The sequence below is a fragment of the Orycteropus afer genome, unplaced genomic scaffold (assembly GCF_000298275.1).
Source record: "Orycteropus afer afer isolate SDZICR_OR568_19922 unplaced genomic scaffold, OryAfe1.0 scaffold00085, whole genome shotgun sequence".
NCBI lineage: Eukaryota > Metazoa > Chordata > Mammalia > Tubulidentata > Orycteropodidae > Orycteropus > Orycteropus afer.
Window position 1 is genome coordinate 8,543,240 of NW_006921672.1, and position 15,037 is coordinate 8,558,276.

The 15,037-nt window shown below is 43.2% G+C and overlaps 1 protein-coding gene across 1 annotated transcript; it reads left to right on the forward strand.

Moving 5' to 3' along the window:
* The first annotated feature begins 314 nt into the window (after positions 1-314).
* MSL1 (MSL complex subunit 1) lies at positions 315-11,920 on the forward strand. Its single transcript, XM_007942063.2, has 9 exons — positions 315-1,082; positions 3,536-3,759; positions 6,101-6,483; positions 8,378-8,425; positions 8,870-8,934; positions 10,601-10,668; positions 11,066-11,190; positions 11,364-11,436; positions 11,830-11,920. Exons 1-9 carry the CDS (start codon positions 315-317, stop codon positions 11,918-11,920), a joined length of 1,845 nt encoding a protein of 614 aa, XP_007940254.1.
* Positions 11,921-15,037: the final 3,117 nt, after the last annotated feature.

Consider the following 15,037-nt stretch of genomic DNA (forward strand, 5'->3'; position numbering starts at 1 on the left):
GGGGCCGAAGCGAGCTCCGGGGATGAGCTCGGGGGCGGCTGGGTGCGAGCTCCTGCCTCTGAGGCGAAGGCGGCGGCGGCGGCGGCGAGGCCCCCATGGGCCGGCGACGGGCCTCAGCCGCGGCCTCCACTTCTCCGCACGCCTGCGGGATGGCGCCCGGGCCCCGGAGGAGCCGCGCTAGCCGAGGCCCGCTGCCGCGCTGCTGAGGCGAGCCCGCCAAACTCCCCTCCCCCTCCTCCGTCCTCGACCCCCCGCACCTCGCCCCTTCCCCACCCCCTCCTCCGTCTCGGTCCCCGGCGCTGCTCCGGACCACTATGACCATGAGATCCGCAGTGTTCAAGGCAGCCGCGGCCCCTGCCGGCGGCAACCCTGAGCAGCGACTGGACTACGAGCGGGCTGCAGCGCTGGGCGGCCCGGAGGACGAGCCTGGGGCGGCCGAAGCCCACTTCCTCCCCCGGCACCGTAAGCTCAAGGAGCCGGGGCCGCCGCTGGCCTCCTCCCAAGGCGGGAGCCCCGCGCCCTCCGCGGCCGGCTGCGGCGGCAAGGGCCGGGGCTTGTTACTCCCTGCCGGGGCGGCCCCCGGGCAGCAGGAAGAGAGCTGGGGCGGCTCGGTGCCCTTGCCCTGTCCTCCTCCGGCTACCAAACAAGCCGGCATTGGGGGGGAGCCAGCGGCCGCCGGAGCTGGCTGCAGCCCCCGGCCCAAGTATCAGGCGGTGCTGCCCATTCAGACGGGCTCTCTCGTGGCGGCGGCCAAAGAGCCTACGCCCTGGGCTGGGGACAAGGGTGGGGCTACTCCCCCAGCTGCCACCGCCTCGGACCCGGCGGGACCCCCTCCACTACCTCTGCCCGGGCCACCACCCCTTGCTCCCACCGCTACCGCCGGGACCCTGGCGGCCAGCGAGGGCAGATGGAAGAGTATGAGGAAGAGCCCTCTCGGTGGTGGCGGCGGCTCGGGAGCTTCCAGTCAGGCCGCCTGCCTCAAACAGATCCTTCTGCTGCAATTGGACCTCATCGAACAGCAGCAGCAGCAGCTGCAGGCCAAGGAAAAGGAAATCGAGGAGCTGAAGTCTGAGAGAGACACGGTACGGGAGGGGTTAACCTGCGTTCGGGACGAAGAGCATGTTGTGCGCATGCTCGGGGGAGAGGGCCTGTAGGAGGTTAAGGTACCCCTAGGTTAGGGGTAAAGGAGGTTGGCCACCAGCAAAAGCGTATCTTAGGTGCTGGGCCCTTGGTCCTTGGGAGTCAGGCTCTCAGACACGCTGGGTTGCAGGGAAGGGTTAAAGGGCAACCTTCTAGGGGAAGGGAGACTTCAGGTGCCAAAGGGTTAATTTAAAATGACAGCCCTAGACTAGTGGGAAGCCTGTTCAGAGTGGGAAAAGACATGATTTGTGAAGGGTTAAAAATGAAAGGGTGGGGTGCATATGTGGTGGCTTTATGTAAGGGGTTCCGTTGAAGAGAGCTGTCTGGTTAGAAATGCGTTGTGGAGGACAGGGGCATAGCAGCTGTTGCTCTAAGCACTACTGCAGCATCTTTACATCGGAGGGAGTAGGCCTTCTAATGGGCAGAAGAGTAGTGGTGATTTACGGTGGAATCCTATTTTAGTCTTCTCAAATGTTAATAGAGAATCACTGCCTTTGATGTCAGACAGTTCTCAGTAGGAATCTGAGTTATAAAAACCTGACCACACTGATCAGGTCCCTTGCCTAAGCATGAGTGCTAGCTTGGTGTTTGAAGCTGAAAGATTGGGAGACATCAGGGGAAAGTCAACTTATCAAATGTATTAAGTAGACAACAAAACAAAAAAAACAAACCTATTTTGGAATCTTAAGAGAGTAGGGAAGTCATTTGTTATTTTTTATTATTTGTATATAGAAGGACTTTACAGGCTCTTTTTTTTTTTTTCTCCGCAGCAGAAGTTAAGGGCACCTCCCCATTACAACATATTCTTTCAGATACTAGGAAAGCTGAGGTGGTGGTGGGGTATTATTGTGCTAGCTTGGTAACACCCGCATACCTTACAGCTGCCTAAAAATAAACATGGTTTCTACAATTGTTGTGTTCAAGCTGCAGCAGTCAGTCTCTCCCTCTCTCTGGCGTAGTGTGCCCAAGGACTGAGCAAGGGAGCAGAGGGCTATTCACTTTGTTTTCTTTCCAAATGAATCTCATCAAACAGTGGCTGTTTATTGGAGAGTGCAGTCTGCAAGGGGGAATGGGAGCTAGGGCAGGTCCATTAAAATATCTCATGGTATGTTGGTTTGTGGAAGTTAACTCAACATGGAGGTGGTACTGCTCAGCTACTGTACTGCAGTCTAGGGGTGTGATGGTACTGTAATTACAACACATCATATTCTTGCATGGGGGGAAGGCTGTAAGAGAAGGACCGGTGAAGGGAAACAAATCAAGGAAATGTCACCCACAAACCGTAGTTAATTAATGTTAATGCTGTGAATCAAACCAATAGCAGGAGATGAAATGAGAGTTATGGCTGACAGAGGGGGCTCTCTGCTGATATGGAGGTTTTTGCTGAGTTCCAGAGGTTCCCCTTTGCAGGCTTTCCTAGACAGGAAAATGGGGTGAGTTAAGGATAGAGTGTCAGTCTGAACTTGGCATTCACTACTTTGCTCAAGCTTGTTTCTCTTATTCCATTTGTTGTTTAGCCTCTACTGAAATCTATGCAGCTAAATGAATATGATGTAGGCATCATTAATACTACTGTGTTACTCAAATTAAATTCTTGTTACAGGATATAAGTAGACTAACTCATACCTTTCCTGAAAGCATTTTAATGTTTATATTTAATGTGAAGCTTTGAAAATAATAGATCTCCATTTTCAGTTTGATTATGTAGTCCTCCTTTAAATTGAATTACAAACTTTAGTTTTAACCAATATTTGGAAAAATAGGTATAATTTTTCTGTTATCTCAAATATAAAGCAATATGAATGTTTCATGATCTTTGGGATTTATGAATACTGGTTTCTATTCTAATTCTTCCAAGTGGAGCATTCATTGTTTTAGAAGCCTCCTCCCACCCCTTTCAAATAACACTGCAATCCCCAGTGGCACTATTGTGAGCTTTTAATTTCTTCTCAGTGTACTGTTTGGACCTTGCCCTTGTGTACTGAGTTTTGGAGTGGAATTGGAGAGGCTAAGATTTGGAGAACCTTAAGGCATCCTGAAAGGATAGAAGGTTAATTCTAGAAACTCCTAAACTGACTTGGAGCCACATGGTTAGTAGTACCAGAGAGTATGCCTTTAAAAGACACACTGTGGCCCCTCCTGGTAGAGGGGATCTTCTTTCTGAAGAAGGAACTACAAATTTCCCTATGCCTCTCTCCATCTAATTTAACCTATAAAATTAAGCGGTGTACCTTGCCTTCTCTATTGCGTTTAAGGAAAATTAAGATTAATATTTGCCTATTAAAAATAAGTTGAATTGGTAGGGACCAGGGAAGGACTACTGATTACTAAATAGGGCTAAGTACCATATAATTTTGTGTATATGTTAAGTCTTCATCTTGCTACTCTCTTCTAGCTCCTTGCTCGGATTGAACGTATGGAAAGGCGGATGCAGTTGGTAAAGAAGGATAACGAGAAAGAAAGGCATAAGTTGTTTCAGGGCTATGAAACTGAAGAGAGAGAGGAAACGGAGCTATCAGAGAAAATTAAACTGGAGTGCCAGCCGGAGCTTTCCGAAACATCCCAGGCTCTGCCTCCCAAGCCTTTCTCCTGTGGGCGGAGTGGAAAAGGACATAAAAGGTGTGCTGATAACTTCATTACACTGTCTGGACATGATGAGGTCACTTGTTACTAGTGACAGAGTAGTGGAAGAGGGGATTTATGAATTAGTTTTATAGCAACCTTACCCTGAATTATGAAGGGTTTTTCATGGTGAGAAAGTATCTTGAAGCATTCTTACTTAGGCTAAAACGTTTGTTAAGACCATTTTGGTCACAGTAGTATTTACAGAATATAGAGTATGTTACAAAGAGAATGAGCAACAAATGTGATAATTGATTTTGTTAAATGAAAACTATTAACAGGTCACTTCAAGTTAAAAACCAATACCTGTTACCATTGGGTCAACTCCAACTCATAGTGACCCCTTAAGACAGAGTAGAATTGCCCCATAGGGTTTCCAACACTGTAAATCTTTATGGAGGTAGACTGCCTCAGTTTTCTCCCGTGAAGTGGCTGGTGATTTTGAACCACCAACCTTTTTTTAAAATTTTTATTGTAATTGGGGTGAAAGTTTGCAGAGCAAATTCATTTTCCATACAGCAGTTGATAGACATTTTGACTGTAATTCCCCACAGTGTAATAGTTCTTTTTTCACTTCCTCCCCATAGTTACTTCCTTTCTGTGTCCTTCCCTCCATGTATTCCTTCCCTAGCTGTTTCCCTGTGCAAACACTGCCCTTCTGTTCTCTCATGATTGATTGCTCCAAGTAGTGTATCTACCTGGTATAAATGTTCATCCCATATGCCTGTCTGTTGTTTGGCTGGAAGCCACAGGAGTGAGTTCATGTCTAGACCTGAAGGGTGGCTAGGGGCCATAGTCTCAGGGGTCTCACCAGGCTCTATCAGACCAGCAAACCTGGTCTTTTTTATGATTTTGAGTTTTGTTCCCCATTGTTCTCCCACTCTATGCAGGATCTCCTGCACTGATCTCCCTCCAAGTGGTTAGACAGTGGTTGCCGGGCACCGTCTAGTTCTTCTGCTCTTATGGTCGTATAGGCTGAGGATCGTATGCTGTACCAGCCCCTTGGACTCATTGTTTCCATGCGTTTTGGTTTTCATTCTTCTTTGCTCTGGATGAGGAGAGACCCATCATCTCAACTAGATGGTTGCTTGCAAGCTTTTAAGATCTCAGTCCCTACTCACCAAAGTAGGATATAGAACAATGTTTTTGTGTAGTATGTTATGCCAGTTGAGCTTGATGTCCCCTGCACCCATGGTCCCGAGCCCACAGGTCCAACTACTCACTCCCTCCGGGTAGCTGGCTGTGTGGCCAAGAAGCCACCACAACCTTGCTCTTTGTCAGCTCTACTATACATCTGAATATTCTTATCTGAATATTCTTAGAGCACATACAAATACGCATGTAGAAACATTGCCTGCTAACCCAACATGGTCATGGACACACTACTCCCTGCCTAGACATATGTGATCATTCAGCTTGTCTGCCCATTGAACCATCAACCTTTTGATTAGCACTGGAATGCTTAAATCCCTGTGTCACCAGAGCTCTTTTACTTCAATTTGGGAAGTGTTAAATTCCTTCATTGTATTAGATAACTGGCTTAGAACTCAAAGAGATTAGTCTAGCTATAAAACCAAAAACCAGACCAAACTCACTGCTGTTGAGTTGGATCCAACTCACAGCGACCCCTCCTTGGGTTTCCAAGGCGGTATCACTATGGAAGTCTAGCTGTAAGGAGCATAAATTTTGAAAACATGGAACTTAAATGTAATAAATGTGTAGATATATAATAGTGATATAAATTAAGTTTTATAGGTTCCAAAATATGACTCTGACTTAGAATAGTGAGGAAAAGCTTAAAGAGGAGATGGTTCTTGAAAAAAGAAATACAGAATTTGAGTTGGTAAAGAGGAAAGGAGAGCTAGCATTGTAGGGATATTGTGTAGGGGCAGAGAGGGAGGGAGAATCAGTAAACAGTAAGAAAAAAAAAGTAGAAATCATAATTAACATGATACAACATTGTGGGGAAATAGACTCCTCTCTGGTTGACAGGAATGAAGGAAACAGACTACAGAAGAGTGGCCCCTAATGTTGGTTGAAGGACTTCAAATAAAATGGGAACCTTTTTAGATCTAGTAGGTAACAGAACACTATTAGAGATTTTTAAGCACGGAAACTCATTTGTTCAGCAACTGTTTCCTAAGGGTGTATGATGATAAACAGTTAAGCATGGAGCTGTTCCCACTCTTCTGCCAAATGAGCACCAGGTGTTTAGGTTCCTGAATACTGGTCATTTTGGGGCAAGAGAACAAGCTAACTCTCTTGTCCCAAAATGTAATCAAACCAGATTGTATTTGAGAATTGATAAATTTTAAAACGTTTTTTCCCTATTTATTAGGAAATCCCCATTTGGAAGTACAGAAAGAAAGACTCCTGTTAAAAAGCTGGCTCCTGAATTTTCAAAAGTCAAAACAAAAGCACCTAAGCACTCTCCCATTAAAGAGGAGCCCTGTGGTTCCTTATCTGAAACTGTTTGTAAACGTGAATTGAGGAGCCAAGAAACTCCAGAAAAGCCCCGGTCTTCAGTGGACACCCCACCAAGACTCTCCACTCCCCAGAAGGGACCCAGCGCCCATCCCAAGGAGAAAGCCTTCTCAAGTGAGATAGAAGATTTGCCGTACCTTTCCACCACAGAAATGTATTTGTGTCGTTGGCACCAGCCTCCCCCATCACCGTTACCATTACGGGAATCCTCTCCAAAGAAGGAGGAGACTGTAGCAAGTAAGGCATAGAGAACACTTGCTCTTATACCCTAGTGGTGGCGGTCAAGCTAACAAGTTTGAAAATGCCTTTGGCATTTTTTTAAAAGTGCAATCAATAAAGCAGAGTTCTGTCAAGAATGAGTAAGTTAACAGCCAGAGACAGACACTGTGCAGGCATTGCAAATAGATGGAATTACAGCAAAATGTGCTCAATGTATTTGCCTGCTTACAACACTGGGAGATGTGTTTGCCAGTAAGTTGCTCATCACAAGAGCACCAGACTTGGGGGTGTAATCTCCGGCAACTTGCATGCCCTCTGAAAGAAGGGTTTTCTGTGCTGTGAAATGCATAGAACTTATACTTTGCCGTGCACGACTGTTCCTGCAATTGATATTGTGTGAAACCTGGGAGGGTGGTCTTTGGGTGTTCTCAGGGGCCAATGGTAATTTTTGGGTTGGGGAGCCAGGTTGGGGTGGGGAATTTCACCTGGGCCTCCACTCTTTAACTATATAAACATTTATCTGTATCTCTATGTCCCGGTCTGGGGGGCAGGAGGAATCTGCCAAAGACCAACAGTCTTACTTTATCTTACTATACTTCACAAAGGTTCTAAAATGTGAAGAGTTTACTTGGATTGCAGTAGCCCATTGGTTGTTCATATATTTAAATAAAATGGTCTACAAACTATTTTTCAAACAATAAGGACTATCTTGGGATATCTGAGCTGCTTGGGGAGGGTGTGGGGTGTGGGACCTTGATCTTCATTCCCTTTTTTTCTTTATGGCTTCCACACAGAGATTCTTCCCTTATCTCCTACATCAACCAGTAACTGGAATGTGCCTCCAATCGTGTAATGTTAGTCTATGACACTCACTGTGAGTGCTCCAGGCTGATGATGGGGAAGCTTTTTTGTATAGAGCTGCAGCCCTCAGTTTCTACCCTGTGTCTTGTCCTAGCTGGGATGGGGATGGAAATCCATTCCAATAAGACAAGAGCATTGTTTGGCTGTTCTAGTGACAAAATTCAAGTGGGGGAAGATAGATTACTCTTCTTAATTATCTAAAATTCATTAGACCTCACCCTTGAGTACATGAGATAGACGAGGAGCCTGATCTAGGTTCAGATTTTTGTTGGTTCAGTCAGTTGAACAGGTTCATCCTTAATGGTTAACCTTCTTGCTGCCATGGCAAAGCTGTGTCACAACTTGAGAGAAACCGTGAAGCAACTTCTCATCCGGGATTGAGAAATGGCTTGGTCCGGAGCTGTTCTGTGTGACTGGCTGTTTTTGAAAATCTTATCTGCCCTAGTACAGAAAATTCTAAACACCTCAGGTTGTGGGTATAGCAGTAAAAGGAGTCCGATTGGGGGGGATCGCAGCCATTTGAGAAGCCTGAGTTGTGAATAAACGTGTGAATCCTTATTCTTGACATCCCTATCTCAAGAGGAAGTCTCAATGGCTTGTTCTAAGGAAGCCAAAGGCTTTGTGCATGTTGTTCAGGCTGGACCAGCCAGGTAGTTTGTTTGGAGGGAGGAGGGTGCTGTTTACGAAGACTACATATGTAAGTTTTGAGAACACTGATCTTTTATTTGAAAAATAGGGTCAACTTTTACTCACCTGCCATGTTCTGAGTTTAAGGTTTGATATCCTTGGCCATCAACTGTTGCAGGGAAACCACCCTAAATAATGAAGAAAAGAAGTCGTCTCAGTGTAAAAAAAAAAGTGGTGGGCTTATTTTCTTTTCTTTTGTCTGTTGTTCCCTCTTCCCCTCCCCCAGAGAGAAATTCTCAAAAGAACAACTCAAAAACAAAATGGCTTCCTAGTGAGAACTTCAGTAATGATCCTTTCCTCCATTTTGGGTATGGGCTTTTTTTCTTTTTACACTGAGATGATTCTTCTTTCCTGCATTATTTAGGGTATCTGATGCCATCAAGTGTTGCAGGAGAAACTTCAGTCTTGGCTGGTGAGTAGAATAGGAATTGTGCTGGCTGGGCTTGGGGTGGAGGTTGGTGGGATGGTGGATGGTTGGGAGCTGCATTCCTCATCAGCTGGATGTGGGAGAGAGAGGTTTCTTGGTGTGTGTGGTTACAGTACTATAGACTTCAAAATGACAACAAATTTCAGTGTTTTTCAGGAACTGCAATAGCATCCATTATATGAATTGTCAGGTATTGGCTTAGGGTTTTTTGTGATCCTGAGTTTGGCAGACTTCAATGGCATTTTAGGCTCTTTTATACCATAGCGGGAACACTGAATGTGGCTTCAGGTGAGGCCATAGAATGGATTCCTATCACTTAGTAACTTTGTGGGAGAGACCTCTTTCCTAGTGAATAGTAGAAGGGTTGTATGACCTTGGATTTAAAGGTGGTTCCACCCCTCCTCCCTTTCTTGTTTTTTTTCTTTCCAGTTCCTTCTTGGAGGGACCATTCAGTAGAGCCTCTAAGGGACCCAAATCCTTCAGACCTTTTGGAGGTAGGTACCAAGGGCTGTCAGTGAACGAGATTAGGAGACCAAGTAGAACATGGAGTGTAACTTGAATATGTCATAATATGTGTATGGGTTACATAGAATTTTTTTTTTAATTTTTAAAATTTTTATTATGATTTGGGTGAAAGTTTAGAGTGAATTCATTTTCCACACAGCAGTTCATACACATTTTATTTCATGACATTGACTGCAATCCCCATAATGTAACAGCTCTTCCCACTTCCCCCCTGTAGTTACCTCTTCCTTGTGTCCTTTTTCATGTATTTCTGCCTCCTTAGCTATCTCCCTATGCAAATACTGCCCTTCTGATCTCCCATGATTGATTGGTTTAAGGAGTTTGCCTACCTGGTATAATTGTTCACCTTATATGCCTGTCTATTTGGCTGGAAGCCAGGGGAGTGAGTTCAATTTCAGGCCTGACGGGTGACTAGGAGCCATAGTTTCAGGGGTCTCACCAGGCTTTATCAGACTGTAAAATTTATCTTTTTTATGATTTTGGGTTTTGGTCCACATTTTTCTGCCATTATCCAGATATCCTCCACTGATCCCTTTCAAAGGGTTGCCAGTTGTAGCCAGGTACCATATAGTTCTTCCAGTCTCATGGTCACGTAGGCTGCGGTTCACATGGTCCACTAGTCCCTCAGACTAATTGTTTCCATGTATCTTTGGTTTTCTTCATTCTTTGCTCTGAATGAGGAGACATCAATTATTGCATCTAGATGGCCACTTGCAAGCTTTTTTTTTTTTTATTTGAAGAGAGAAAGCAAAAAGTTTATTGAGTATTGATACCCAAGGAAACAGTGAGAATCATTTCTCCAAAATCATTTCTCCAAAAAAAAAAAAAAAAAAAAAAGCTCTTTGCAAGCTTTTAAGACCCAAGTTGCTACTCACTAAAGTAGGCTGTAGAACAATGTTTTTGTGTGGTGAGTTACATAGACTTTTAAGGCTAGAAGAGAACTTGAGAAGTTACCTAGTCCATCTCCTTCGTTTTATAAATGAGAAAACTGACGTCCAGAGTAGCTGTTATTTATTTAAAAATGTGTAACCAGATAGTATTTAAAACAGAAGTAGATTTCATGCTAAGTAGAAAAGTTATCATGTACTACTCAGCCACGAAACTGTATTCCAAGCTGGTGTGATTTTTAGAAGGTTGGCATTTATTTTTAAATTGGTTGGTTGGTATGTGCTGTCGAGTCGGACCCGACTCATAGTGACCCCTCCTTGCGTTTCCGAGGCAGTATCACTACTGAAGTAGATTGCCCCATCTTCCTTCCAAGGAGTGGCTGGTGGGTTTGAACCGCCAGCCTTCTGGTCAGCAGTCAAGTGCCTTAAGCACTATGCTACCAGAGCTCCTCTTACAAAGTAAGAGAGTTTATGGCAGCCTCCAGGGTTGTTTTGGTTTGACATGACTTTTACCTTGGAAAGCTATGGAAATGGTTTTGAAATTTGGAGATTTTAATATAGGGTAGGTGTGGAGAAAAGAATATGTATTCTGTTGATTCTGTCACCAGGAGCTTCAAATAATGTCCTTAGAACTCAGACTCAGGTGAGACCTGAAGGTGGAAGATTTCATTCCTGGAAGGTAGAAATGACTTATATGCATATGTATGACATGGGATAAATAACTTACCAGCTGCTCTTCTTTACACAGAACCTGGACGACAGTGTATTTTCAAAGCGGCATGCAAAACTGGAGCTGGATGAGAAGAGAAGGAAAAGGTAGGCCAGAGATAGGCATCCTGGGAACAAATGAGCCCTGGGCCATGTCCTTTCTCTCTAACACTGGAGGGTCCTCAAGTGTTTAACACTCTTAAATTACTGGCTTCCCAATTGGTTGGGTATTTTAACTTTTGAAGTGGTACTTGTAAGTAAACATATTTGGGCTCTTTTTCTGGTATTTGCCCTTCCTAGTTCCACGCTCTAGAACACCAACACAAAATCTGTACTGGTAGACCCAAACAGCATTTCCCTAACCAGGCAGTCAGTTCTTTTTACTCCATCTAGAGGAGTCAGCAGGGTCTTCCTAGCATCTGGATTGTGTGAGTTGCTTTTATAGAGCAGGTTTTCAGTAATGTTGGATTTGTTTGTTTTGTTTTATGTGGCTTATTTTTCCTAGATGGGATATTCAGAGGATCAGGGAACAAAGAATTTTACAGCGACTACAGCTCAGAATGTATAAAAAGAAAGGAATTCAGGAATCTGAGCCTGAGGTTACCTCATTTTTCCCTGAGCCAGATGATGGTGAGTTCCGTCTGTCTTTGTAAGAGTGGGGTTTTCAAAGAGGAAGAAGGGTGCAAGGCTCTAGGATACAACTAGCTTTGAGTAACTGAATTAATTCTATTTTGGAGGAGGTATAGTCGATAGAAATGTTTCATCATGGCACTAACATGGTCCCATTTGACTTTCTTCCATAGTTGAAAGTTTGATGATTACCCCCTTCTTGCCTGTTGTAGCATTTGGACGACCATTACCAAAATTAACTCCACAGTAAGTATAAAGTTCCCCCTCTTCCCATCAGCTACCTCCCTTTCAGACTTCAGAAAGCCTGGCTATAAGGTGGGAACAGATGGTTTAGGTGTATCTTTGATAGCAGCCATGGTTCTTTGACAAACATGAGGCTACCCTGGGCAACTGGCTTTTAGGGTGATAACATTCCCAAACCAGGAATTAGGAGTACTATGTTTTGAGTTAGATTATTCAGTCATTTTAATGGTATTTTGTTGCTCAAGTTTTAAGGCAGAAAAGTCACTTCAAACTTGGGACTCAGGAGTCAGGACTAAGAGTAGTGAGGAGCATGGTAATCATCGTGGAATTACTGTCATGTCCACACTGAATCCCTTTTAGTCTTGCAAGGTAACTTCCTTATCCTTTTTTTGCCAGGAATTTTGAGCTGCCCTGGTTGGATGAGCGTAGCCGATGCAGATTGGAGATCCAGAAGAAGCAAACACCTCATCGGACGTGTAGGAAATAGCTGTGCTGGCAAGAGCCTGCTGTCTTCAGATAGTTGTAGCATGCCATTCCCAGAGAGTGGCAGAGACCTGTATATGTGACCTGTGTCCTCATACATGTTATCATTCACTGATAATACCTTTCCATACACCCTTGATTTTGGTTTTGTTTTCATCACTCTGATTTTACAAAAGCTCTTTCATTGGGCTAATTGTGAGTTATGGAGGATGATTAGGGTTTCTTTTCCCTTTTTGGGGGAACAAGCTCTCAAGCTAAATCTATAGGATGGCAGATTTGGAAGCATCAGGGGTCTGCAGCTATTCATTTGCCTGTGGCAAAGTGCTCTCTTCATTACACTTATGGAAGAGGAAGCAACCCCTGCTTTTAAAGCTGCGCCTGCATGGCACTCTTCTCACCCTGGTATGCCCTTCCCTATTGTTTGGGTATAGTGGTTTTTACCCTAAAACAAAACAGAACTCACCATGAGCTTAAGAACCAGATGAGGAAATAATAAGTGATAAAGCAAGTCTTCGCAGAATAGAAAGGCGACTGGAGAGTTCATAGATAAATGTCTAAAAAGGTAGTTGTTCTCTTAAAACTATTCTGTGATGAGCCATGTGGGGAGGAATGTTTGGCTCTTACTATTTTCTTCCTTGATGGGTAACTGAATTTCTTACCCCACCCCTCAAAAAACAGCATCTTTGGAAAAGGTAATGAGGATGGTTCATTTCAGACAAGTTAATGGCAGTAAACAAAAGCAGTTGTTATTCAAGGATGGTGTGCCAGAAGCCATATGGATGTCCTTGTGTCACATCACTTGTCAAGTATTCCTTGTTGGGCTTTATCCTTTTAGCTGAGCTCTTGGTGGTGAGGTAGAGGTTTAGGGAGGGTGGGGGTGTGGAAATAACATGCTTCATTTGGCTGGCAAACGTCTACTACATCTTGAAACAAACAGATGTACCTATTGAGCTTCTCCATTCACTTTGTAAAAATACATTTGTATGTGTTCCATCTTGTTGTTTTTTTTTTCCCCCATTTTGTTAAAAAAAATAATAATTCAGGACAGCACTCCCAGGCCACTTTGGTCTCAGTGTAAAATCTTTGTAACTATCTGGAAGGAAAATAGAGCCAAGATCTCTGATCTTAACTATATAGGAATTGCCTTTCATTAGTCTGCAGGACTATTGTATGAAAAGAAGTGTAGGGGTCTAATCTCCTAGAAGGTAGGGGCTTTTATCCTTGAAGAGAGTATGTCCCCAGATCATTAGCACTTTTAGAGGAGAAGCCAAGGTTTGTAGGATGTGTGGCCGGCCCATCAGTGGAGCATGAGAGAATGGGATACCATTGTGGGAAGAGAAGAAAAGTTTCTCAGGGGCCTCCTGCTGCTAAAGCTTTTTGTGATAACATTGATCTGTGCTCCCTGAGTGTAACTTTTAAAGGAATTATTCTGGCAGCACATGTAGTATTCTTGGATGACCTTGCTGCTCTTATTTCTCCTTTTTTGTGTGTTTGTGTTCATTTGTAACTCCATCTGCTTAGGAGAGTGGGCTCTCCACAAAGGAACCTGCTGTGAACTTTATTGCAGCAAGGATGTAGAGAGAAATAGGACTTACTCAACTAAGGGCTCTCATCTCACACCTTAAGGAGAGGAAGGAGATTTCTTGAAAAATTGGGCCAGATTTTCTTTGTTGTCCATCATTTTAATATGGCAAGCTATTTAGCTTTCCTACTTTGACCTAAGTTGTATTCCTTCAAAATGTGCCCCCAGATTAAAAAAGACAAACAGTGTCTTTATTCTTGATTCACCTAAGTTTCTTCTTGATTTTCAGCATTTGTTGGATTCCTAAGTTGGATATGGGTTAGCAAATTTAACCTTTACGTTTATATCCTACCCAGGGGATTCCCTGCATTCTGAATTTGAGCTAGACTGAGAGGAATCCATGAGGTGCTATCTGGCCTGACTTAAGTGGATTCTGTTTCCTTGGTTCACTCTTTCCCTGAGGACCTCTTGTTTTATTGTTCCCTCTTTTAGATCAATTCTCCTTTGATTCGGGTATAGTGAGGTTTGTTGAGGAGGTTGGAGAGTAGATTAGAAAAGTTCAAAAAACAAAATTACAGTGTGTTAGAGTGTGGGGGAAAAATTAGTCTTATTTTTCCCTAAATGGGATACAAAACTGTGAAATTCAATCTTCAACAGAAAGCCCTGCAGTTCTCCTAAAACATAGTTCTTTATCTTTCTTTAACCAAGTTTAAGCTAGTGTTAATAAATTAAAAAGAGAAATTGCTTGTCTGTCCACTTCAGCTTTGTTTTACACCCATTTCATATTGTTGTCTGTGTTGTAATTCATACTTTTGATACCATTTCTGATGTGTAAAATTGGTTGTCTTGTAAATATCTTATAAAGAGTTCAATTGTAAATAAACTATTGTGGCTGTTAATTTTTTGAATTTCTGTTTCACTTTATTACATTTATTGGGAAGCATTAAACAATTCTGCTTGTATATTTTAAAAGATTAAAAAAGAAATTCATTTCCACAAAATAGAGAAACATTTTCCCTTTCATATAAGGTATTTACTTCCATCTATGTATGATCACAATGTATGTTTCATCCCTTTGCCCCTGTTCCTCTTGATACTACTAGAAACTTTAAAAACAGGAGACTAGCATGCTTAATGCCTGCATCTAAGTTACCATGGTTGGAAAGAGCTTACAAATCATCTAGTCTGACCCGTGATAAACAATTTTTCCTTGACAACATTCCAGACAAATGAAGTCCAACTTTTGTTTCAACACTTTGTTTTCTCCTATACATTGTTTTCTAAATGTTAGAATGTTAGGAAATTCTTTCTCAAACCAGTTGGTTCTTGCTTTGCCTTCCAGGAGATTAAAATGAAGACCAATTCCTTCTTTTCCTCGTAGTACCTTTAATTAAGATTGCTATCCCAGGTCTTCATGCTAAACATTCATAGACCTTTGCAATTGTTCCTCAAAAGACTTTGAATTTTTCTTTGCCCTCTGGGTGAGTGAGCATTTTGCTCATGTCCATTTAAGAATTGGACTCAGACCAAACAACTGAAGGCTGAGGTGGTGGACTCTTTCCTTATTTAGATTCTAAACTTGGCAGTCTCATTTACACC